This window comes from Dendrobates tinctorius, unplaced genomic scaffold, assembly GCF_039654945.1.
Source record: "Dendrobates tinctorius isolate UK_male_01 unplaced genomic scaffold, ASM3965494v1 ptg000103l, whole genome shotgun sequence".
Taxonomy (NCBI): Eukaryota; Metazoa; Chordata; class Amphibia; order Anura; family Dendrobatidae; genus Dendrobates; species Dendrobates tinctorius.
Window position 1 is genome coordinate 42625849 of NW_027361771.1, and position 26885 is coordinate 42652733.

Sequence of the window (26885 nt, forward strand, 5' to 3'; positions counted from 1 at the left end):
GAAACTCCACTATACTATAAATCCTACACAAAACACGGAGATATATTCCAAAAAAATATGATAAAAATACATTTTATTGTTGCAAATACATAGAAACTGGTACGAAATACAGACAAATGACAAAAGTGCTCATACAAGGCTCACATGTGGTAACCGCTAACAACACCCTATATAGCAGATTGGGTAATGAATGTATATGAAGCAATGAATCTCAATGCTGCCAATATGTTCATATCATAACGATATTATATATGCATAGTGCACAGGCCACCATATAGGGAAAACAGAGCTATCACACTCCAAACAATTAATTAGAACACAATACAAAGAGTTAATATCATACCCATATAGTAACTGCAGGTGAGCGCGACACAAGACAGAGCAGCCCCAACGCGCGTTTCGCGTGGCCTTCCTCGGGGGGCTGTGTCTGTGTGTTGGACATATGGGCATTTTATGTAGGGGATCCAGGTGTACATAATTCTCAGCGCCATTATCGGCGCATGCGCAGTGTTAGGCAAGACGCCACAAAGCAACGATTCCTATTGGACAGTTTTTACGGATGAGGAGGATTTGTACTACTGAGGAGACATTTGAGCGTCAATCTGTGGACCTTGGGGAGAGATTTCAAGCGCGAGGATATAGTAAGAGGAGTATTAAGAGAGGATAGTATCGCGCGAGAAGTTCTAAATGGACTGAACTGCTCACAATGAACAAGAAGGTCAAAAAAGAGGATTTAAGAATTCGGTTTATATCCACATTTAATCACAGGTGGGAGACTATGAGATCGATTCTCAAACGACATTGGCCAATATTGAAAACTGACCAGACGCTGTCCAGATATCTCTCGGATTCTCCCCTCATGATGGCCAGGAGGAGTAGGAATCTGAGAGATATTCTGGTACAGAGTCATTATGTCCCCAAAAAACCTGATCCCTTTGGAGCTGGCAAACGAAAATGGGGTTTTTATCCCTGTGGGGACTGCCTAGCATGCCGAAATCATGTCCGTACCACCAGAGGCGTATCTAGGCTTCCTGGCACCCGGGGCAAGAATTTGGTTTGGCGGCCCCCCCACACCAAGTACATATGCGACTTGCACACTTAGCCATGTACCCACGAGCTGCTCTCCCTAATGCTCTCAATGTTCAGTAAAAAACTGAAAGCAGGGAGAGAAGCTCGTTGTCAAGTATGAAAATCGCATATGAGTGAAGTGTCCGTGTGATGACTACTGGAACCTGCAGAGCTGAATCCTGACATTGCAGCTTCTGAATTCTCACAACGAATGCACTGCACACTTTTAGGATTCTCCCTTGCCGATGTACAGTCATGTCAGCACAAGTATGTGATTTATATACTTCTGGCCACATTCCGACTAGACGTGCCCGGCCTCGCTCCGTTCATTTTCAATGAGTGAGGCCACACATGTCTAGTCAGCATGCAACCGCATGTACGAGGGGCGATCCAAAAGTAATGATAATCGGTTATTTCTATTGCACACAGAAATTAAAATAAAATGTTTTCTTCTCTCTTAGGTACCCACTAGATCAGGAAAAAAAAATCACTTAAATAGGCCACGATTCCCGGGAGCTACATTCATTTGAATATGAACTGCCGAGGAGTGAACATCAAAATGGAAAAAAACGAGCTCAGAGCTGTCATCAAATACCTCTGCTTGAAAAAAATGTCTACCAAAGACATACACAGCGACTTGGTGGAAACATTGGGGGACTCTTCTCCTACATATTCCACAGTTGCACGTTGGGCCAAGGAATTTAAGCTGGGAAGAACATCGACGGAAGATGAACATCGCGAAGGACGCCCATCCATGTCCCTCAATGAAGAAAACGTGAAAAAAGTTGAAGTTGTGTTGGCAGATCGAAGAGTGACTATCAGGCATGTAGCTGAGGTCACAGGGATCTCATATGGCAGTATTCAAAGAATCCTTGCAAAAGAATTGCATATGAGAAAGGTCTCCGCGCGTTGGGTGCCAAAAATGTTAACCGACGAGCAAAAGAAGAAACGAGTTGACTTTTCAATAGCAAATCTCGAAAAGTTCCAAGCAGACAAGGAGAATTTTTTGTCACGTTTTTTGACCATGGATGAGACCTGGATCCACCACTTTGATCCCGAAACTAAACAACAATCGATGACATGGAAACGAGCCGACGAACCGACGCCGAAGAAATGCAAAGTGTCAAGCTCAGCAGGGAAGGTTATGGCGTCCGTTTTTTGGGACGCTGAAGGAATTATTATGGTGGACTATTTGGAGAAGGTTGCCACTATTACGGGCTCCTACTACGCAGAACAAATAAGAAGATTGCAGGAGGCTATCAAGGAGAAAAGGCGCGGCAAACTGCGGGCTGGAGTGCTGTTTCACCAAGATAACGCACCGGCTCACAAAGCTGCAGTTACCATGGCTACCATTCAAGAAGCGGGCTTTGAACTGGTGGAACACCCCCCCTATTCGCCAGATCTAGCCCCCAGTGACTTCTTTCTCTTTCCTCGGCTCAAGGAACACCTCCGGGGAAAGAAATTTGACGACAATAGCAACGTGATAACCGCTGTTGGGGAGTTTTTTGAGGGTCAAGATCAAGAATTTTTTTCGAAGGGAATTCTAAGTTTAGAAAAGAGATGGACTAAATGTATAGACTTGTTAGGAGACTATGTAGAAAAATAAAAAAAATTTTTTTACTATATTCATTGTGTTTATTATTGATTATCATTACTTTTGGATCGCCCCTCGTATGTAAATTACCGGCACGAGAGAATCCTGACAGCGTTCAGTGAACACTGTGAGAATTCAGAAGTCTGCAGTCACAAGGAATGACTGCAGACTCCGTACAAACCTAAACAAGCCCTTTAATGCTCCTAACAAATAAAAACATGAGAATAAGTCAGTATCACAAATAACATTTACATCCAGGTACCTTCTAGATGACGTCGTCTCTGGAATCGTTCTCCTTTTCTTCTTCGTGTCCAAACCCCATGATGAGTTTTCTCATCCACAGCCGTCTCTGCAGACTTCCATCTTCTCCGGTCTTCTGCAGCAAATCTCCACACGTTGCTCTTAAAGATAGAAGTGTCATTATAATGCCCCTAAATAAAAATGTCTGCAATATACTGTCACCTCACACTATTCCCCTCCCTCCTCATACTGTCTCCTCTAACATCCCACCTGTTCACCATACTGTCTCATCATATATTTACCCCCTCACACATACCCCTGACTCCCGATACTGTGTCCACATACATTAACCCGTTCGCTTCCCATACTGTCTGCACCCTACCCCCATACTGTTTCCTCATACATACTGTGTCCTCAAATCTCCCCACACATTAAATCCCCCATCCCCACTCCAAATCCCTCAGACACATTAAATACCCCCATCCACACTCCAAATCCCTCACACACATTAAATAACCCCCCATCCCCACTCCCAAATCCCCCCACACATTATGTACCCCCCACTCCAAATCCCCCACATATTAACCCCATCCCTACTCATTACCCCCCCAAACAATAACCCCCATCCCCACTCATTAACCCCCCGTCCATACTCCCAAATCCCCCAACACATTATGTACCCCCCCACTCCAAATCCCCCACACATTAACCCCCATCCCCACTCATTAACCCTCCACAAATTAATTCCATCCCCACTCATTAACCCGCCACACATTAACCCCCATCCACACTCTTTACCCCCACACAGTAACCCCCATCCACACTCTTTACCCCCCACACATTAACCCCCATCCCCACTTATTAACCCCCCACACATTAATCCCCACATTAACCTCATCTCCACTCATTAACCCCCCACGCATTAACCCCATCCCCACTTATTAACCCCCATCGCCACACATTAACATCCCCCATCTTCGGTGGTTTCTTCAGCTCCACATTGGAGCACACTTACCACCAGCGCTTAGCGTTCACTCTGGGCGCCGGGGAGTGACGTCAGCAGCGTGATCACATGACATGTCACGCTACTGATGTCGCTCTGGCCCGGCGGTCAGAGCTGCAATTGTACTGATGCCAGTACAATTGTTGCCTGGGAGCCTGCACGCGCACCTTCTCTGCGCCAGCTGTCAGCTTGACAGCTGACACAGAGAACCGCCGACTCTCAGGCCAGGGGGGCGGCAGAACGCAGCCGCCAGGGAGGACACTGCGGACCGCTGCATTACGCGGCCCGGACTGCACCCCCTGCCGGCTGCCCCCCCTAGATACGCCCCTGCGTACCACTTCCTTTATGTCTGCTGATGGCCAAAAAGATTTTAAAATTACAGAGTATATTTCATGTAGTACTACATTTGTAGTCTATGTGGCTAAGTGTACTTGTAATCTTTTGTATGTGGGACTGACATCACGCGAATTGAGAATTCGCACTCGTGAGCATGTCAGAGATATCATAGCAGCAAAGGAGGTGGAGGACATTGCACTTCTAAAAACTGTTCCACAACATTTTAAAATACATCATAAATCCAACCCCGGTGACTTGCGGGTCTTTGGCATTGACAGAATTAGATGCGGCATTAGGGGTGGGGATATGAAACGTTTATTGGCACAGGTGGAATGTCGTTGGATCATTGTCCTAGGGACTATGAGTCCTCTAGGCCTGAACGAGCAGCTGAGTTTCGCATCTTTTTTGTAAGTAATTCTAATATGAACTATGTCCCTATTTCATGGATTTTAATTTGTGTTGTTGTTTTTTTGTTTATTTAGTATTATCGCTCATTGTATTCATTCCATCATTGTCTGATGTTCGAGTATCTTATGATTGGGGATCATCGAGTGGATTCAGAATAATTGGCTATTCAAGATACGGCTATCCTGAAGCGGTCCTTTCACTACTGGGTTGATTATTCCATATGGGGTTTTTTTTTGTATCTTTATATGTTGATGTATTATCACTATGTATTATATATATTTCTTGTCATTCACAACATAATTCCCCCTTTTTTCCTGGGATTTCATTAGTATAATCCTAGTATTCATACTTCACATATACATTTATTTTTGTTGTTATCACATATAAATTTGTATATATTATGTTTTATTGCATAATTATATTTATATTGTCTGTTTAGCAGGGGTGATTTTTTTATTGCCCTTGCTATTATAATAGTCACATGTTGCACTTTATTATTGTTCTCATTAATATGAGATTTTGCGGTATTTATATCTTTTTTACTCACTATAATATTGTCTATATCAACATGAGATACAGCGACATCTTTGCCCTCTTTTCTGCCCCTATTAAAGATGGTGGCTTCAGTGTGTGCGCATGCCCAGTGTGGTGGCTCCCATGATTCAACTCTCCGGCGGCTAGCGGTGACACGGGAGGCTATTGACGTCATGAGGGATTTCCCTCTGCCTTCCGGTCACATGGGCGGCTGTGGGCGATGCTTTGTGGCGTCTTGCCTAACACTGCGCATGCGCCGATAATGGCGCTAAGAATTATGTACACCAGGATCCCCTACATAAAATGGCCATATGTCCAACACACAGACACAGCCCCCCGAGGAAGCCCACGCGAAACGCACATCGGGGCTGCTCTGTCTTGTGCCGCGCTCACGTGCAGTTACTATATGGGTATGATATTAACTCTTTGTATTGTGCTCTATCTAATTAATTGTTTGGAGTGTGATAGCTCTGTTCTCCCTATATGGTGGCCTGTGCACTATGCATATATAATATCGTTATGATATGAACATATTGGCAGCATTGAGATTCATTGCTTCATATACATTCATTACCCAATCTGCTATATAGGGTGTTGTTAGCGGTTACCACATGTGAGCCTTGTATGAGCACTTTTGTCATTTGTCTGTATTTCGTACCAGTTTCTATGTATTTGCAACAATAAAATGTATTTTTATCATATTTTTTTGGAATATATCTCCGTGTTTTGTGTAGGATTTATATTTTTCAAGCATGCTGAAGACACTGTTAGTAACGCCTTATCTGCACTTGTTCGCTCATCACTAGTCACCAGATGTCGCAGGACTTTACAATGACCTACTCTAGCGTGTTGCTGGTTCATGACGATAGGACTACCTATTTGATTTCTAGAGGGGTTTTTTTTCTACGTAAAAAGCAATGTTGTTTAAAGTTTATTACATAGCGTAAAAAGGTAGACTTGTTTCTAAACTTAGTTTCTAAATATATTACTAAGTGCCAGATTTACTTTGTCAGTCAGTCACTCGACTGCCAATGTGACTAGCGTAACTGTTCTGCTTTGTAATGGTTTGCTTAACATTATATGCACTTTGGTTGCTGCTCATTATAAGCTATGAATACCTTTCCAAACGTAGAGTTTCCCCGCAGTGTCCAGGATGAAACAGTCATCTGATAATAACTGCTCTTTTCGGAAGATTGCCCCATCGGCCACTCGAGACACCTGCATCTTGCCGCTTGCGTTTGAGACCTGTGCCATTTGACAATGCCTGTGAGACTGTAACATGAACTTGGTGCCACACTAAAGCATTAATTGGTGTATACCTGATAAAGCACAGCTCCTCTTGTATGTATTTTATCTGCTTCTTTGTCATCCTCAGCACATCCTTCTTTGAGAGATTCTGGTCTTTTCCCCAAAATCTAGAAATTACACAAATTATCTCTGAATATTGTGAATTTGAAGGTAGCAATACAGAATATACCTTTTGGGTATATATTGCCCATTTAGTAGACTATATATTTCACTACCACTCATGCTTTTTTATGGGTTTTTTTTTCAGTAAAATATTTCACCGCTGTAGTGGCGCTTAAAATCCAAGTTCCTTGCCCCATGTCTCTGATATTAGCCTTCTGTCGTTTTCATCTATTTTCGCCACTGCATATATATATATTTTTTTTGTGACCTACTGTTTGCTCCGGTGTTTCAAGGAGTGCGCCGGAGGCCACTAATCTATGTTAGTCTATGACAGACTCGTCATGGCTCTCGTAGACTTGCAACTTAGAAGATGCGCTCATAAGATGGTGCAGCAGGACCAGAGCGGTGCTCAAAAATGGTGAAGTATATGAACGGGGCAAGGGACTTGCGCTTAAAGCACCACTCCAGTGGGTAAAAAAACAAAATGCTGGAGTGGTGCTTTAAACCGCCCAAACACATTAGATGGCTATCGGACGAACAATCGTTTGGCATCCAGCCATCTCTGCTAGCTCCTCCATACATAGGAGCATTCCTGTATTCTCCATGAGAGCTGTCAACAGAAGTGACTGGCAGCAGCTAATCTCCAGGAGAACAAGGCAAATGGCAATCGAATATCGGACTTGTCCAATCAACATCTACCTCGACAATCTGTTGTGTGGGCACCTTCCGTACACATTAGGCTGCTATCCAAACCTGCTGACGCTTGTCTAATGTGAATGAAGGTCTTTAGTCACGAGAGTTGTAATTTTGGAAAACTAACCATTTCTTAAAACTTCAGTCACCCTCCTTCCCTTTTTTTTCCCCTCAGCTTTTAAGTGTGGTTAAAGGTTTGTCGTCTCGTCGGCAGGATCACTCCTCAGGCTTCCTACTTGCCGGTGTGCTTTTGTGATTCATAGGGCCAGCGGAACAATCTATGCGGGCTCAGATGCTGCAAGCATAGACTGCTTTTGCCTTTGGAGTTTCGGAGGAACACAGTTGCACTGAAGCTGACCGGGTTGGGAGCTAACCGTGTAGTCCTGCTATCCTGGCCAGCTTCACAGCATTACTATCTCTATTTTAAAAAAAAAAAAACTTGCAAGCACTGCGCATATCTCAGTAGACTGCAGCAGTAGCCGATTATCCTAGGCAACAAGCAGCAAAGAAGTGAAAAAAAATTATTTTGTTCTTGAAAAACTGAGCATTTTTAATATGTAAATTGCAAAGGTTTTTTTTTCCCTCTTAAATAAACACTTTGCACGCTTTGGGGATTGAGGCATATCATGGCAATAGAAATGCAGTTGGGCTATTCCCCTTTCAGGTGTTGTGACCAATGTCACAGAAGGGACCCAAGTGCTTGAAAAACCCAAACATGCTTTTCGTCCTTTGGGCTTTCCCTTTCTCGACAAGCCCTTGTTGGGTAGTGGGTGATACCTGGATCATTTCTTCTGGCTCCTCTCCTTCTTGTATAATTTCCACCTTTGCAGCTCCCCGACGTTCGCTGTCTCGTATCTGATTGGCCAGATCCTGGGCACGGTTCCTCTCAAGTATATTTGACTGAGACCCCGACCAGACATAAATAACCTAGGGAGTAATGAGAACAATATCAGTGGTGTTAGACCAGTGGCGCCATTACATAGTCAATAGTTGAGGGGAAGAGCATTAAGCCTAGCTGATGGCTACAGGCACCATGTAGTTGGTATGGAATGGGGGCTATTGTGTCTCTGCTCGCACTATTGAGGAGCATACTAGGATATATGGACAGGGTTCATCTTCATGAGATAAATGGAGTTCTCAGACTGTGTTCTTACGATATTACTTTATTATTGCCACCTTCATGATAAATTGAGAACTGGATGTAAAGCATTGTGCAATATTCTTGTGTGCACTCTTTTCTTGCACTTTGGTTTGGAAAAATGTTGAAAGCTAAGCTTTTAATTCTAGGCATATGTCGCAATAAGGCCATGTGCACACGTAGTGGATGGTGCTGCGGATTTGTAAAAATCCGCAGGTAAATCCGCAGGTCAAAAGACCTGCGGGTTTGCCTGCGGTTTTCCCCTGCTGTTTGACACTTGGACAATGGAGCAGGTGTAAAACCGCTGCGGATTCCGCACATAGAATTGACATACTGAGGATTTGAAACCGCAGAATAATCCGCAGCATGTGCACTGCATTTTTTACATTTCCATTGAATACAATGGTACTGTACAACGCAGCAAAATCTGCTGTGGATCCGCAGGGCCAAAAACGCTGCGGACCCGCAGCAGAATCCGCAACGTGTGCAAACAGCCTAACTCCTCTCCAAGTGTCAATGATGTCTGTAAAAGCTTTTTTTATACTTTAAAATCTGCCTTGTGTATGAAGTATCTACGTATGAGTAAATCTAATAAAGAGACTCTGTCAGCACAAAATGACTGTTCAAACCAAATACAGGTGACTGGTGCGTCATGGCAGGGCCAATTATTTACAGTGTGTACGGAAACTATTCAGGCCCCTTTACATTTTTTACTCTTTGTTTCATTGCAGCTTTTTGGTAAATTGAAAAAAAAAAGGTTTTTTTTCTCATTAATGTACACTCTGCACCCCATCTTGACTGAAAAAAAAAAAGTAGAAATTTTTGCAAATTTATTAAAAAAGAAAAACTGATATCACATGGTCATAAGTATTCAGACCCTTTTCTCAGTATTGAGTAGAAGCACCCTTTTGAGCTAGTACAGCCATGAGTCGTCTTGGGAATGATGCAACAAGTTTTTTTTTATACCTGAATTTGGGGATCCTCTGCCATTCTTCCTTGCAGATCCTCTCCAGTTCCATCAGGTTGAATGGTGAACGGTGGTGGACAGCCGTTTTCAGGTCTCTCCAGAGATGCTCAACTGGGTTTAGGTTAGGGCTCTGGCTGAGCCAGTCAAGAATGGTCACAGAGTTGTTTTGAAGCCACTCCTTTGTTATTTTATCTGTGTGCTTAGGGTCATTTTCTTGCTGGAAGGTGAACCTTCGGCCATGTCTGACGTCCAGAGCGCTCTGGTAGAGGTTTTCATCCAGGATATCTCTGTACTTGGCCGCATTCATGTTTCCTTCAATTGCAACCAGTCGTCCTATTGTGGGAGGAACGGCCCCCGTCGAGTGTCTGGGCCGAAAACCAAGGGAGCTGTCATCTAGGTTCCGGGGGAAACTTTCCCCGGGGGACAGAGTTCAGGGACGGACCGTTGTGATAGACAGATGGGCTGGGGGAGGAGCCAGTATAAAGGGGGCGGGAAACGCCCGGGACGATGAGTCAGCAGACCGGGACAGAGGCAGCAGGAGACCGTGGGAGCGACTGGAAGCTAGAGCGACTTACCAGTGCCAGGGAAGACGCTCACTGAGGACTCCAGAGGGACGGTGCCAAGATGACCATCTGGGACTGCTGCCCCGCTCCAGCCCGTGGCCACTACGACCCCAGCTCAGCCCGTGGCCCCTGCCGCCTCACCTCAGCCCGCGGCTGCGGCCTACCCGCGGTCGTCCACGCCCGCTGCCGCCTCACCTCAGTCCGCGGCTGCGGCCTGTTCCCCGCCACCCGCAGCCGCCCTGCTCTCAACAGTGGCCGCGGCAAGTCCAGTGCCGTCGGCGGCCGCGGCAAGTTCAGTGCCGTCGGCGGCCACCACTGTCCCGCTCCGGTCCGCGGCAGGGGCCGAGCCTCGGCTTGCCGCGGACTCCCTGTCGCAGCTGTTAGCTGCCAGGTGGCCTGCCCCTCGCCACCCCGCATTTCTGCCACTTGCCCCAGTCCGGGGGCTGCAGCCCATCCGTCCAAGGACTCCGCCGGGGCCTGTGGTGCTCCAGTATCATCAGAGAGCCGGAACGCTCAAAGACTTCGTCATCGCTTCAGCAACTGGGCCCAGCGACTGCTACGCCGAAAGACCACCATCCCGAACGGCGAGGGACGTCTGGACGGCTAAGTTGACTATATAATTAAGGACCCGTAGTCGGCCATACCGCGGCCCTATAGTGACCGGCTATTCGTGTTCTACCCCATTTGTGTTTGCTTGTATAGAGCCCCTGCAAGGGCAACCGTTGCTACCCCTTTTGCTGGTCAGGCTGAGACTGAGGATAGTTACCTCTAGGCCTATAAACGTTATTATAAAAAGCACAAACCCGTCTCGCGACTCGTCACTCCATCCTGCGTACCTGCAAGCACCACACTATCCCTGCAGCTGAAAAACACCCCCATAGCATGATGCTGCCACCACCATATTTCACTGTTGGGATTGTATTGGGCAGGTGATGAGCAGTGCCTGGTTTTCTCCACACATACCGCTTAGAATTATCACCAAAAAGCTCTAAGTTTGTCTCATCAGACGGCCAGGTCTAGGGAGACTTCTGGTGGTCCCAGACTTCATCCATTTAAGGATTATGGAGGCCACTGTGCTTGAGTACTGCAGAAATTCTTTTGTAACCTTGGCCAGATCTGTGCCTTGCCACAATTGTCTGAGCTCATTGGCCAGTTCCTTTTGACCTCATGATTCTCATTTGGTCAGACATGCGCTGTGAGGTCATATATAGACAGGTGTGTGCCTTTACAAATCATGTCCTATCAGTTTAATTAAACACAGCTGGACTCTAATGGAGGAGTAAAACCATCTCAAGGAGGATCACAAGGAAATGGTCAGCATGTGACTTAAATATGTGTGTCTGAGCAAAGGGTCTGAGTACATATGATTTCTTAGCCCGCTATTTTTTTATTTATATTATATCCCAAGGGTAACAGGATAAATTGGACCCCAAAAGTTGTCCAGTTTGTCCTGAGTACGCTGGTACCCCATGTGTGGGGGGGAAACCACTGTTTGGGAGCACGGCAGGGCTCAGAAGGGAAGGAGCGCCATTTGACTTTTTGAATAGAAAGTTGCCTCCAATCGTTAGCAGACACCATGTCGTGTTTGGAGAGCCCCTGTGTGCCTAAACTTTGGAGCTCCCCCACAAATGACCCCATTTTGGAAACTAGACCCCCTAAGGAACTTAGCTAGATGTATAGTGAGCACTTTGAACCCCCAGGTGCTTCACAGAAGTTTATAATGCAGAGCCGTGAAAATAAAAATATTTATTTTTTCCTCAAAAAATGATTTTTTAGCCGCTGTTTTTTATTTTCACAATGGTAACAGGAGAAATTGGACCCCAAAAATTGTTATCCAGTTTGTCCTGGGTACGCTGGTACTCCATATGTGGGGGGGGAACCACTGTTTGGGCACACGTTGGGGCTCGGAAGGGAAGTAGTGACGTTTTGAAATGCCGACTTGATAGAATGGTCTGCGGGCGTCATGTTACTTTTGCAGAGCCCCAGAGCCTAAACAGTTGAAACCCCCCACAAGTGACCCCATTTTGGAAACTAGACCCCCCCAAGGAGCTTATCTAGATGTGTCGTGAGCACTTTGAACCCCCAAGTGCTTCACAGAAGTTTATAACACTGAGCCGTGAAAATAAAAAATCATTTTTTTCCACAAAAAATTTTTTAGCCCTCAATTTTTTATTTTCCCAAGGTAACAGAAGAAATTAGACCCCCAAAGATGTGCAATTTTTCCTGAGTATGCTGATAGCCCATATGTGGGGGTAAACCACTGTTTGGGCACACTTCGGGGCTCGGAATGGAGGGAGCACTGTTTGACTTTTTGAACGCAAAATTGGCTGGAATAAATGGTGGCGCCATGTTGCGTTTGGAGACCTAGTGAAACCCCTCAATTCTAACTCCACCCCTAACCCTAATCCCAACCCTAATCATAACCACAAGCCTAACCCTAATCCCAACCCCAACCCACCACTAACTCTTAACCCTAATTCCAACCCTAACCCTAATGGAAAAATCAAAATATTTATTTTATTATTTGTGCCTGCCTATGGGGGTGATAAGGGGGACGGTGATTTACTTTTTTTTTATTTTGAAAACTGTGAGGTTTATCACAGTGATCAAAATAAATGAATGAATCTGCAGCTGGCAGATTCCAGCATGCGCCCGCCATTTTCCAAGATGGCGGCGCCCATGATCCGGGACGGAGGGACACCGGCACGGCCAGGGGAACATAGGAGGCACCGTGGAGGGTGAGGGGGGGGTCATCGGAAGGTGGGGGGGTGCGGAGGGAAGGGGAGGGGGAACAGATGATGACGGCGGCGGCTGATCGTCGCCGTCAGTCGGTGGCGGCGGCTGATCGGCCCCGTTAGTCGTGGGGGGGGGGTCGGATCTCGGTCTCCTGCCATGGCAGGTGCTATTGCAGCATCTGCCATGTCTGGATTGTAATATTTCACCAAATTTCATTGGTGAAATATTACAATCGCTCTGATTGGATGTCAAAAGTGAAACAGGCAATCAGAGCGATCATAGCCACGGGGGGGCTAAGCCACCCCCCCGGGGGGGAAAGCACAAAGGATCCTGTGCCTGCAGGTCAGGTGACCATTCAGTGACCCCGGTCACCTGACCCGCAGGAACGCGATCCTTCCATGACACAGAATATGCGTCACAGGTCTGATTGGCACAGACTTTCATGACGCATACGCTGTGTCACAGGTCGGGAAGGGGTTAAAGTTTGCATCAAGCCACCTGAGAGACACACCAAACATGTGGAAGAAGGTGCTCTGATCAGATGAAACTAAAATTGAACTTTTTGGCAACAGTGCCAAACGATATGTTTGGCATAAAGGCAACACAGCTCATCACCCTTAACACACCATTCCCACTGTCAAACATGGTGGTGGCAGCATCATGGTTTGGGCCTGCTTTTCTTCAGCAAGGACAGGGAAGATGGTTAAAATTGATGGGAAGATGGATGGAGCCAAATACAGGACCAGTCTTGAAGAAAACTTGTTGGAGACTGAGACTGGGACAGAGATTTGTCTTCCAACAAGACAATGACAAGCATAAAGGTCCCGTCACACCTAGTGACGCTATAACGATCCCGACAGCGATACGACACGACAGGGATCGTTGCCGCATCGCTATGTGGTCGCTATTGAGATGTCAGACAGTCCAATCTACCCAACGACGGAGCAACGATCTAGCGTGTCATAGCGACCTTTTAATGATGTCGGTGGTTGTTGGGACCCTGTCACATTGCATGTTCCATTGACGATTCACACCTCGATGAGGGATGTACTGTGTGACGCTATATTTACACAGGAGTGGATTGCGCTCCCTTTCTCAAGCCCTCTCAGCTCTGAATGGTGGACGCTACCACGTCCTGATTGGCCGTGCATTTAAAAGAAGGTGACATACTAGCGCTCCACTTCATTGTTCTCGAACACGTCTTTTGGCTAGCACACCCGAGTAACGGTCATCGATGTCCTATTTGCGTTCACCGCCTGCCCTAGTAGCGTTCACCGGCTGTCCAAATAGCGTTCACGGGCCGTGATTCCAGATTGATTTACCCAGACGCCAATCAGGACGCTGTAGTGACCACCAATCGGAGCCGAGGTAGGCGTGGAAACGGGAACGCTAATCCCCGCCTTGTCTTGCTTCTGAGTCGCTAACGAGGTCGTTAGGCTAGGTGTCAAACGTGACGATACAAGCAACTCAGCGGGACATGAGCGACCAAAGAAATGTCCAGACATTTCGGGCACGATCAGCGATACCCGGCAGGGGGGCTGGTCGCTGGTCACTGTCACACACAGCGATCTCGCTGGTAAGATCGCTATAACGTCACAGTTCTAGTGACTCACCAGCGATCTCGCTAGCGATCTCGCTTAGTGTGACAGGGCCTTAAAGCAAAATCTACAGTGGAATGGTTCAAAAATAAACGTATCCAGGTGTTGGAATGGCCAAGTCAAATTCCAGACCTGAATTCAATCGAGAATCTGTGGAAAGAGCTGAAAACTGCTGTTCACAAACGATCTCCATCAAACCTCACTGAGCTTGAGCTGTTTGCCAAGGAAGAATGGGCAAGAATTTCAGTCTCTCGATGTACAAAACTGACAGAGACATACCACAAGCGACTTGCAGCTGTAATCGCAGCAAAAGGTGGCGCAACAAAGTATTAAGTTAAAGGTGCCGAATAATATTGCACGCCCCACTTTTCAGTTTTTGTATTTCCACAAAAATTAAAAATAAGCAATAAATTTCGTTCAACTTCACAATTGTGTCCCACTTGTTGATTCTTCACCAAAAATTAACATTGGTATCTTTTTGTTTGAAGCATGATATATGGGAAAAGGTTGAAAAGTTCCAGGGGGCCGAATACTTTTGCATGGCATTGTAAATACATATTTTTTTATTTAATTTTTCCCTAACTAAGGGGGTGATAAAGGGGGGTTTGATTTACTATTTTTTTTATCACTGTGATAGGGTCTATCACAGTGATCAAAATGAACCAATAGAAAAAAATCTATTGTTGCCGGGTGCCGGCCGGCAGATCTCCTGATCAGAGGAGAGAGAAATTAAATGGAAAATCTGACTTTTTTTTGCGGTCACCGTTATACCGATCGCAACACTGTGGTCGGTAAAAACCGACCCAAATCATGTTGTCTGGGGTCTCTGTTAACCCCAGCATCCGATATCCCGTAGAAATTCTGACGCTGGGGGGCGATATAACCTTAAACTTCAGTGCCGTTAAAAAACAGCGCTGTGCTTTAAGCACCCTTAAATGACGCCGTTAAAAGGCGCATCGGCGGTCGTTAAGGGGTTAAACATTCATAATCATACATATCAGTGATCCTAGCGGTGTAAGCCCCTATATAGGCAGGCTATAGATCTGATGGACCGATATCTCCTCTGCCTGAAGGTTTATCTGACCTGACCATCACCACCATTACTGTGATTGTAGCCATAGACAGCATCTTAAGGGGGCTTTACACATAGTGATATCGCTAGCAATATTGCTAAAGCGTCACCGATTTTGTGATGCAGCAGCGATATCACTAGCGATATCGCTACATGTGATACTTACCTCCGACCGGCTCCCCGCTGGTTATCGCTGATCGCGCGAGATCGTCCAGGTCCATTTCTCGTCGGCTGCTTCCTGCTGGATGCGGGCGGGAGGACGTCAGGATCACCGCGTCTGAAAGGTAAGTAACAACCGCTGCTGCGTTGCTACATCGCTGGTGAGTCTGCCTGTTTAGCAGCTCACTAGTGACCATTTAGCGATGCACCAGCGATCCTGACCGGGTCATATCATGGTCGGGATCGCTGGTGCATCGCTAAATGTAAAGGGGGCTTTAGACATCTCCATGATAATCCCATGAATGGAGGGGCTGTAACTCCTAAGCGTAGACTCAATAACACAGGAGAGCAGTTCCTGAGAATGCGATTCAGACTATTTTCAGAAATGGCCTGGTTGTAGTGGCGGAAGAGGGTGAGTGACAGGCCGATACCTTTTTAAAAAAATCTTACCTTCAGCATTTACACAGAAAAAATTCAATGGTAGATGACATGTTTAGGCATGCAATAAATTCTACAATACTTGTTACTTGAATAAGCAGCAAAAAGTGCGGTGCCACATACAAAAGAAAATACTAAAACGGTCCTCAATCACTGGGTTCAGAGAACCCGCAGTTCTGCAGGAATTAGATACCTTTTATATCTAATAGTCAAGTATAACGAAAATCTCTGCACCACAGGACTGGTGCACAGCAAATGTAGTGCCAATATCCAAAAAGGGTTAAACAAAAAAAAAAAAAACCACTGAGCCCAGAAACTTTCAACTTTTAAAACTAAACTTTATTGTGGGAAAAAATTTTTATAAGAAATGCTATTCTGACATATCTCAATAAAAATAATTTAACCCACAATTGTTTGATTGTGGCACGCTGCAGTAAAATGAACCAAATCAGGTTCTATGATGAGATAAATTCCAGACTACACCGGGATAATGACTTGTACGCTATCTGAACTTTTCAAAAGGCTTTTAATACAGTCATATTTGTGGTTGGCACATAATATGAGAACTATGGGACTAAAGGTAAAATAATACAATAATAACAAAAATGTATAATAATACAATGATGACAAGAGGGTGGCATTATGCATGTCATTCTTTACTGTAAGATCAGTGCCCCCTTTCCAATTCCCCTTTATAAGTGAGATCACACCACCAGAATCCTCCTCACCCTTGATCACAGCATCCTGTTGTTATTACCTTTGCAGTGTCCAGAATAAAGCAATCTCCAGTATTGAAACTTTCCCAGGTCAAGTCAGTCTCCGTAGCCCGAATCTGTTTCCTTCCCCTCACATGGTACAGATGGTTGGCAGGAGCAACAGCATCCTTTTGTGCTTGTTGAAAACCTGAAGAAACTCCTCCATCCTATAACACACAGAAAGGGATGGGAATGATCAGAGTCGCTATCAGTATGGTTTCTTTAATCTGGAATCCGATATTGCAAAAAATTTGATAAACCTATCAAGACCCACTGATACCAGATAAAAGGAATTTCTAGGGTTCCTATAGGCATTGTATTTTCATTGGATTACACAACAAAGTAATAACGTCTGCTTCTTAAGAAGGTTGAATGACAGATAGTGAAGAAAAGAGAACAGCTCAGAGTGGTCTATAAGATTCTGTCTATGAAATCCTAGAATAAATCACAGTACTGCTAATACATGTGCATAGTTTTACATGTTACACGAAATGATACCCCTTCAATTCAGATGCCTTTCACCCAGCCAAACACAGTTTACACTGACAAGAGGCAGTACCCCAAAACACGGTGTCTGCAAAATTGAGATTTTGGTTTTGGCTTTTATCCTAAGTCATGTGACAAGGCTCGGTACGCGGTCAATATTGACTTTTAGGATTGCTACTTATAGCACTAGAGTTCCAGCCTTCTTTCTCTCTGAAGAGACAATTTGCAAGAAAATCTATAAAACATACGTACAATTCTTTGCCAGCTGTGAAATGCATGGCTCCCAACCGTCCCATATATAGCGGGACCGTCATGATTTTGAGATTCTGTCCCGTAGTCCCGGCCAAGAGCTTCTTTTCCCGCACTGTATTAGTGAGAAGCAGCCAATACGCCCCCTTGTGTATCAGGATACGCCCCCTCTGTCACCCCCTCTTCTCCTTGTTCAGAAAGCTCAGCTCATCGTCCTGCTTACATTCTCCTGGACTGAGGTATTTTCTACAGCCAGAGAAAGAACAATGACCTCCAGCAGCAGCAGCTCCTGTGTGCTCCTCTGTGGCTTCTCTCCGAGTCCCCGTGTACCTGCATATCATGAGTCAGTCACAGCAGTGAAGAAGCAGGTACATATGATTACTCAGATACAGCTGTGCTCAAAGGTTTACAGTTTAGCGGTGTGGCTGTTTTCAAGATGCACAATAAGGAGGTACTTATTTTTCCAGCCCATTTTTATTCAAGTGCCTCTTTATTGTGCATCTTGAAACAGCCACACCGCTAGTTTTCAGAGAGTCCAGTATTTCAGCTGATGTTATTTGTGGGTTTTTTCTTTGCATCCCGAACAATTTTCCTTGCATTTGTTACAGGTGAGGATGTACCTTTAGTAGCCATTCATACCCATTTGTGTCAACTTCTGTGCATGTTATCAAGCCAAAATCACCAGGGTATGTGAACTTTAGATCAGGGTTATTTGGATGTTTTGGGTTGTCATTATGATTTAAAAGGAGAAAACACAGTAGTTTGACAATAAATGGCTTCACCCAACCACTAACCATGGGTGGAGAAAAAATGTTGGTGTTATCATTCATATTTTCTGAAAAAAGGCCAAGAAAGCAAACATTCTGCAGGGGTATGTACACTTTTGTGCACAACAGTAGCAGCCAGAACTGCGCATAAAGGAGCTGCTGCAGCTGCTGTTGGGGGTGACCCTGAGGAGCCCAGCATTCGATCACCAGTGACATATCACTTTCATATCACTGGTAATCAAATGCTGTGCCATGTCCCATTTGGAGATCCCCTGATGTGCCTAAACAGTGGAACCCCTCCACAAGTGACCCCATTTTGGAAACTAGACCCCTCAAGGAATATATTTAGATGTTTGGTGAGCATCTTGAACCCCCAGGTGCATCACAGAAGTTTAGAACGTTGAGCCGTGAAACTAATAAAATCACATTTTGCTAAAAAAAAGTTATTTTAGCCCCACATTTTGCATTTTCATAAGGATAACAGGAGAAATTGCACCATAAAGTTTGTCGTGAAATTTCTCCTGAGTATACCGATTCCCCATATATGGCGAAATACTACTTTTGAGGCACAGTGCAAAGCTCAGAAGGGAAGAGACGCCATATTGGAGGTCAGATTTTGCTGGAATGGTTTGAAGGTGCCATGTCACATTGGCAGAGCCCCTGAGGTGCCAGAAGAGAAACCCTATATATATATATATATATATATATATATATATATATATATATATATATGTATGTATGTGAACTCATTTTACAAACTACACTCCCCGATGAATTCATCTAGTGGTGTAGTGATCATATTGACACATGTGCCTCACAGAATTTTATACCAATGAGCGGTGAAGAAAGAATAAATTACATTTTTACAACTAAAATGTTGTTTTAGCCCCAAGTTTTTAATTTTGCTAAGGGCTAATAGGAAACTTTTTTTTTTTTTTCAACAAACTGAGGTGCATTTTTTCCTGAGTGCGCCAATACCCTACATGTAATCTGGAAATATTTTTCAGGCACAGTGCAAAACTCAGAAGGTAAGGAGCGCCAGATTTTACTGCTATGGTTTGCAGGTGCCATGACCCACTGGGAGAGTCCATGAGGTGCCAAAACAGCAGAACCCCCCATAAGTGACCCAATTTTAGAAACTACACCTCAATAAATTTATCTAGGGGTGCAGTGATCATATTGACACCATGGGTGTTTCACAGAATTTTATACCATTGGGCAGTGAAGAAAAAAATAACTGAATTTACCACCAAAATTTTGTTTTAGCCCCAGATTTTATATTTTCACACAAGAAGTGAGTTAAAATGTTACCAAAATTAACCACAGAACTTCTACTGAATGTGGCATTACCCCATATGTGGCTGTACAGTACTGCTTAGCCATACGAAGAGACTCTGGAGGAACTGAGCGCTGTTTGCCTCCTGGAGCGCAGATTTCCTAGAACAGTTTGCTGACTCCATATACAGAGCCCCTAGTTGCTAGAAGAGCAGAATCTACTCTCAAGTGACCCCATTTTGGAAATTACACTCCTTTGTTAATTTATCTACAGGTGTAGTGACAATTTTGACTACATGGATATTTTCTAGAATCAAGCAGTAATGAATGTTGCAAAGTGAAAATTGCAAACTGCTGTTGTAGTGACCAGTACGCTGTAGTGACCAGTACGTTGCAGTCACCTGTACGTTATGAACTGCCCGTGCTTCCGGAGGCATGCACCGTGACTTAGGCAGGCTTTCATTGCTTCAGAAATGAAAAACCTGGATGCAATATGTGGTGTAGGTACACTGTGGGTCTTAAAAGGGAAGGGGCATTTGGATATGGGAGTGGAGAATTTGCTGAATTTCTTTTGGTGGGTGGGGAGCCTTTTCGCTTTTCCAGAGCCTTTGTATTACCACTAACGTGGAAGCCCCCTATATTTCCGGTAACAGATTACAGACCTGAGAGGGGACTTGCTTTTTTGTTGATTGAGTTAAAAAACATTTAATGGGAACATTTTAAATAACATTTGGGATTACATTTATCCGGCACTCTATGCTGACCACTCTGGACTCTGTCTGGCCTCTTTTCTGCGGTGTCCTTCTTTTCAGAAGTGCACAAAACTGTGGCCTATGGCACTTTTATGCAATCCTAAAAAGATGGCCACCGCTGGATCACAGACAAGACGGCGCCCACAGTGCATCCATCTGCCTCATTATAGAGAATCTACTGCCAGAGGTTCTGTCTCAATTGTTTCAGAGATTTACACGGAGACCCTGGTGTAAGCGCTCAGCGCAGAGCGCAGGATAAATGTGCGCCGAACCTAACTGTGATCTTTGGGAGGCAGAATGAAAAAATCAACAGTATGTGAAGAATTGGTTTTATTTATGTTTTACGCTGTTCCTTGTGAGGTGTAAGTGATTAGGCGACTTTATTCTTTGGGTCAGTGCGATAAAAGTGATACCAGATTTATGTCGGGTTTTTATGTTTGGCTGCTGTCACACTAAAAGACTCTTTTTATTGCAAAAAATAGTTTTTTGCATCATATTATGACAGCTTCAATTTTTCCATATTTTGGCCCACAGAGTCATGTGAGATCTTGTTTTTTGCGAGATGAGTTGATGTTTTTATTGGTACTATTGTCGGGCACATGACATTTTTTGATCGCTTTCTATCCCAATTTTTGGGAGGTAGAATAAACAAAAACCAGCAATTCGTGTTTTTTTTTTTTGGGGGGGGATTATGCCTTCTGTGCATGGTAAAACTTGCTAAGGTAGTTTTATTCTTCTGGTCAGTACGATTATAGTGATGCCTCATTTATATCTTTATGTTTTGACGTTTTTACACAATAAAAATGTTTATAGAAAAAATTATTATTTTTGCATCCCTTTATTGTGAGAACTATAACTTTTTTATTTTTCCTATGATGGAGCTATATAGCATCTATTTTTTTGCGGGACAAGATTACATTTTCAGAAGTACCGTGTTTATTTACAGTATATGCATCTTTTTATCGCGTTTTATTCCACTTTTTGTTGGGCGCTATGATGATAAAGCATTGTTTTTTGCCTTGTTTTTTTATTTATGGTGTTCACTAACGGGGTTAACCAGTGGGACAGTTTTATAAGTCGGGTCGTTGAGGACCCGGCAATGCCAAATATGTGTACTTTTTTTGTTTATATTTTTTTTCATACAAATATATATATTTGATTTTTGTTTATATTTGCACAATTATTTAAAAACATTTTTTTCCTTTTTTTTTTACTTTGGCCCACTATGGGACTATCATTTTTTGCAGGCTGATCGATTGAACAGTATGGGGATGCTGCAGCATCTCTGTGCTGTACAAACTGTCAGCTCTGACAGAGAAAGTTGCTGATCATACACTGCACATAATAATCTTTATTTTTATATAGTGCTAACATATTTCACAGCACTTTACAGTTTGCACATAATATCATTGCTGTCCCCGATGGGGCTCACAATCTATATTCCCTATCAGTGTCTTTGGAGTGTGGGAGGAAACCAGAGTACCCGGAGGAAACCTACATAAACATGGGGAGAACATACAAACTCCTTGCAGATGTCCTTGGTGGGATTTGAACCCAGGACTGCAGCGCTAACCACTGAGCCACATGATCAGCAACTTTCTTAGCTCTGGTAACCCGCGGGGTCTCCGATCCAAAGGCAGATGGGCTGTTGGCTGTTATCCCTCTGCCGGCTCCCGGAATTCCGCGATCCCATTCAATAGCAGCATTTAGGAGATTAAAGTGCCAGGAGCGGTGCATGACTGTCAGAATCAAACGACACCCAGCGGTGATCGCCTGCGCACAGCCCGTGTGATCGAGATGATGTAGTAATCTGTCCCTGGTCAAACAGTCCCAGGGCACAAGGATGGATTATTATGACATATGTCAGAAAGGGGTTAATTCTTGTCAGAAATATTTATTCTGTTTTAGATTATGGTTCACACAAGTAAAACAATGTGATCGGCAATGCTGAAAGGGTGTGGTGGTGGTGTGGATATGGGTGTGGTTAGGGGCGTGGTCTATAAAATCGACACGACAAAACGCGCGCGCCGAAAATTTTAACACAGGCACAGCATTTTATTAAATTTGGGTGCAATTAAATGATGGGGCTACAATCTACCCAGTATTTGTCACTCTCACTTACCAGATAAGTAACTCCCCTAGGAAAAAAGGACATGAACTCTGGAGTCTCGTTACCCTGTGTTTCCCGGTTCTGAGTAGGTTTTTCACCCAAGTGCATGTGAAGCTGAGAACTGTAGATGGCGCCAGCAGCCCTCTCATCGACCGAGGTTCCATTCCCTGAAGCATAAAGATAAAAGGTGAGTGAGACACCAGAAATGATGCATCCTATCCCTAGCTTAAACGGAATCTGACCACAGGATTTTCCTTCCCCAAACTACTTGTATGGGTATGTAGCTCTTGTCTGGACTTGTCTTTTAGAAAGATCTACATGTGCATATAAATAGTTTAGGGGTGAAATTGATGATTGAAGGGAATACCAATAAGTAACACATACAGTATGTTCCCTAAAAATATCTAATAATATGGAGTATGCAGAATACCTCTACGGGTTTTAACAGTAAAAGGGACTATACGATATATATCAAATTTGCACTGTTCAACAAATTTTGGATGAGTGAATTTTAAGTGTACAGGATTTTGTGCACTCCTGGAAATTGTTCTTCTGGGTAATATACCCCCAATCTACCCATTTACCTTCAGAATAGTGTCAGAATTTTTTAAAGGGAACTGAAATCTTTTTTTTTTTTCTTTGTCACACGGAACTCCCAATAATAATTTCCTGACCATTTCCCACATTTACAATATAATATTCTATTCCTTCTAAGGAACATAAGAGCAGGACCTCACCGTTCCAGACATAGATGTAGCTGCCTTCTTTTGAGTTAAAGACCAGGAGGTAGGTGTCTCCGGAGTGAAACACGCCATGACTCTCAGTGGGCACAGGAATTAACTTCATCTTTTCAATGCGGAATATCTGGAGCCCTGGTTCAGCTATCGATGAGGGAAATCTTAGATCTCTATGGTTGGAAAGAAAAAAAAATGTAGACAGTATAAAGATACTTCCATGAAAAATGTGGTACATCAGACAAAGTAAATTTACTGCCTAATACTGAATAATAGTAGAAAGTGAATGACGTTGAAGGTCCGTAAAGGGGTTCTTAAAGGGGTTGGCCCACCATTTTGTATAAAATGTGAATAATTGCAATTTATCTCTATATATAAAAATCAATGTGTGTGTGTATCACCAACCAATCACGAAGCATCTTTCATTTCACCAGAGCTGTTCAAAAGAAGCTAAGCTGTGATTGGTTGCTATGACCAACAGTTTTCCTTGCAACCAATCACTAAGCATCTCTCATTTCACCAGAGCTGGTTAAAAGTAGCTGAGCTGTGATTGGTTGCTATGCGCAAGTTTTCCCACTTGACAACACCTCAACAGACACTGACATGGTGGGAGAAATCTAGTATCCCCAGGAATATAAGCTCCAGCCATCGTCTGTCCCCTAGAAAGGAGCAGCGAGTACATGACAGAAATGAATCCCCCCTCCCGTGTGGTATCATTAAGTGACACACATGAATGTAGGAAAGTGCACATATTAAATGTCATGTGGATGTAATATTTTCTCACGGACACTTTTATGCATTATTGATGTGTTACTGTGCTCTGATGCTGTGAGTTTTTTTAAAGTGCTACTTTCCCCATAATTCACCTGAATATACCCATATAACCCATAATGCTTTTCCCATAACAACCCATTAAATATGATACTATACTGCATACAGATGCTGTACATCCATGAGCAACTCAGCCGGACAAATTACAAGTTGACGGTGCATGAAAATGTGTGTGAAGGTTTCTCTACTGTACTAATGTATAAGGTTTGTGCCTGTCCATTGGTGAAAAGCATGACTGATATTTATGGTGGCAGATAAGTGAGAATATCAGCCTAATCAGTAGAAAACCTGGGATCTTAGTGAACCATGTTTCTGTGCAATTTCACTATTCTACTTTTACTGGCTCTGACGGGATGATGTGGGATATTAGGGGTAGTAGTCCAGTGGCTCTGGCTGATGGGATGATGTGGGATATTAGGGGTAGTAGTCCGGTGGCTCTGGCTGACGGGATGATGTGGGATATTAGGGGTAGTAGCCCGGTGACTCTGGCTGATGGGATGATGTGGGATATTAGGGGTAGTAGTCTGGTGGCTCTGGCTGACGGGATGATGTGGGATATTAGGGGTAGTAGTCCGGTGGCTCTGGCTGACGGGATGATGTGGGATATTAGGGGTAGTAGTCTGGTGGCTCTGGCTGACGGGATGATGTGGGATATTATAGTGAATGTGGCTATGCGGAGTGGGCGGGGCTATACACTCAGAGATTATATATATATATATATATATATTCATTATAACTTGTTATAACTAACCGTAGTTAGTTACTATGCCTGGGCAGCGCCGGGCTCTTCAGCTAGTATGATTTAAAAATAACAATCGAGTGTAGAATAATGAAAATCACTTAAATAAGATGGTGTCAATTGGTTTTCAAAGAATATAGTCTTTTCTAATGGCTAATGGTTCACTAAGGGCTCACTGTGCCAAGAACTCTCTGCAGGGAGAGTGATGAGCATCTGTGACCAGCACTTAGCTCATTAGAAGGACCTACACATTGCTATATACTGTGACAACCAGCTGGCACTACACTATGTAAGAAACCATTAGCAGAACTCTTCATCCAACAATTTTTTTTTTTTGGGGGGGTGCTGGAGAGTGTTGACAGCAAGTAATTACAAATTTTCATTTTTTTACTATCTATATAGTGGATGTGATATTTAATGGAGGGCCAACCGCTTTGAAGGGGCTTTTCATAGATCCTACATGGCCAATTGTTAAGTCCAGTGAAAATAACCACAAAACAGGTGATAGCTAGCAGTCGATGGGGGTCGAACAGCTGGGATCTCCACCAATCAGCAGAAAGGGGAACTCATATAGTTGCATTGTGCATGTGTGACCTATGGGACTGCCGAGCACTGGGCTTTGGTTTTTCCGGCAGCCCTATAGAGAGGGAGGGTAGCAGTGGTTGGGTGTCCAACCTGCCACTCCATTTTGTAACAGATAAAAGATCCCAGGTTAGTGCAGGTACCAGCACTCAGACACCCGCCAATTAGCAAGTTATCCTTTGGATGGGTAATAACTTGTTTTTAGTGGACAACTCTTTTAAGTCATTGGTGGCTAGGTGAAACGCTCCTTAGATTGAATGTGGTTTGCAAAGTGGGATAGCGAGAAGATTCAAGTTGAGGTTACTCGGTGAAAAAGGAAACAGGCTGGGTGAGTAGCGGAAGAATTGAGGGGAGGAAACCGAAATGTATTAAGAGATTGAGAAACAGATGCAGAGGGACTAAAAACTGGTACTAAATAACCTTAGACTGGAAATATCGATTTTTGCTGTAACATCCGTAGGTCACGTAAATTGGTCAAAAGTTCAAGGAATAAAAATGTCTGAAGACAAAAACCTCATCCTTTCAGGGAATGAAGTAGAAAAACGCAGCATGTCATTGCACCCAACCACAACCTTAGTCAGTGACGCCTTCACATGACCCCCCCAAGGCACTTCTGAAGATCTGAAATAGGAGTGTCGGACAAGCCTGTATATGCGACATGTATTGTCTACTCTTTCCGAAGTAGGTGCGCCCTGGTAAGCCATCACGTTTCTCCTGCCGGGTGTTGTGTATCTGGCTGTACGGGTATCGGGTGACAGGCTCACACACATTGTCTGCACACTGAGCTCTTACTTTGCACTGGGACCTCCGTACATCTTGACTCTGTGAAAAGAGATGGACAAATTAATGAACAGCTCAAATAGCTGCAGGCTGGTCCCCGGACTAAACGGTGGAGTCTTGTTTGCTTGGACCCATTGCCCATGGGCAAGATTTGCTCTCTGTGCCCAGTGGATGTAGCTATGCAGTCCTACCCTCTCACACTATCCCCTCAATGCAGATTTTTAGCCCCCTAATTCTCACCTTGCTTGTCTTCACTCTTTCTTCCTTGCTGTCTTCAGTAGAGCTACTCACCACACCCTGCTAGTTCTTAAGGGCTTGCTTTTTTGTACAAGTCTGTGGCTTTTTTTTTTTTTAAATAGGAAAAAAAGAGAGGGAGGGTAGAGTATGACTCAATATCATGAGGGAGAGCCGCAGACAACACGCCTGCCTGCTGCAACAGGAAGGAAGGAGAAAAGAAACTTTTTACCTTTCAGGCTGATAGGTAACAGTATACTACTACTCGCCCCCACTCACGGGGAAGAGCGGGCAGGATGATGGGAGGAACATAGTCCGCAGGGTATCAGTAAATGCCAGACAGGTAATGACCCCAATGGCACAGCAAAGGAATGTGTGCGCCATTCATAACAGCTGTAACATAAGAAGATGAATAGATAGATAGACCTGAGCAGCACCTCCTAAGTGTGAACAGGTGTAAGTTTCGATGACTGCACTATTTATAAAAAAGAAACACAGCAGCACTCTGTATGAGCCAAGATATATGCAAACACTGAAAACATTAAATCTAAACTATGTTCTAATCTAAACTCAGTAAGATGGGGCAGAATTAACCCATTAAAAACTGCTGTCAATAGCGAAAGTGGTATTTAAG

At 44.1% G+C, this 26885-nt stretch overlaps 1 protein-coding gene across 1 annotated transcript in view; it reads right to left on the minus strand.

Annotated features, from left to right (window-relative positions):
- CAPG (capping actin protein, gelsolin like) overlaps window positions 1-26403 on the minus strand; it is a 41839-nt gene extending 15436 nt beyond the window's left edge. Inside the window, exons 1-8 of the mRNA XM_073588294.1 lie at window positions 26258-26403; window positions 26030-26059; window positions 23089-23258; window positions 22364-22518; window positions 16715-16879; window positions 8064-8213; window positions 6503-6598; window positions 6302-6428 (exon numbers count right to left, since the gene is read on the minus strand). Coding sequence (XP_073444395.1) covers window positions 6302-6428; window positions 6503-6598; window positions 8064-8213; window positions 16715-16879; window positions 22364-22518; window positions 23089-23258; window positions 26030-26052 — 886 coding nt within the window. The 5' untranslated portion in view covers window positions 26053-26059; window positions 26258-26403. The remainder of the gene's footprint in view (window positions 1-6301; window positions 6429-6502; window positions 6599-8063; window positions 8214-16714; window positions 16880-22363; window positions 22519-23088; window positions 23259-26029; window positions 26060-26257) is intronic.
- Between the last annotated feature and the right edge of the window lie 482 nt (window positions 26404-26885).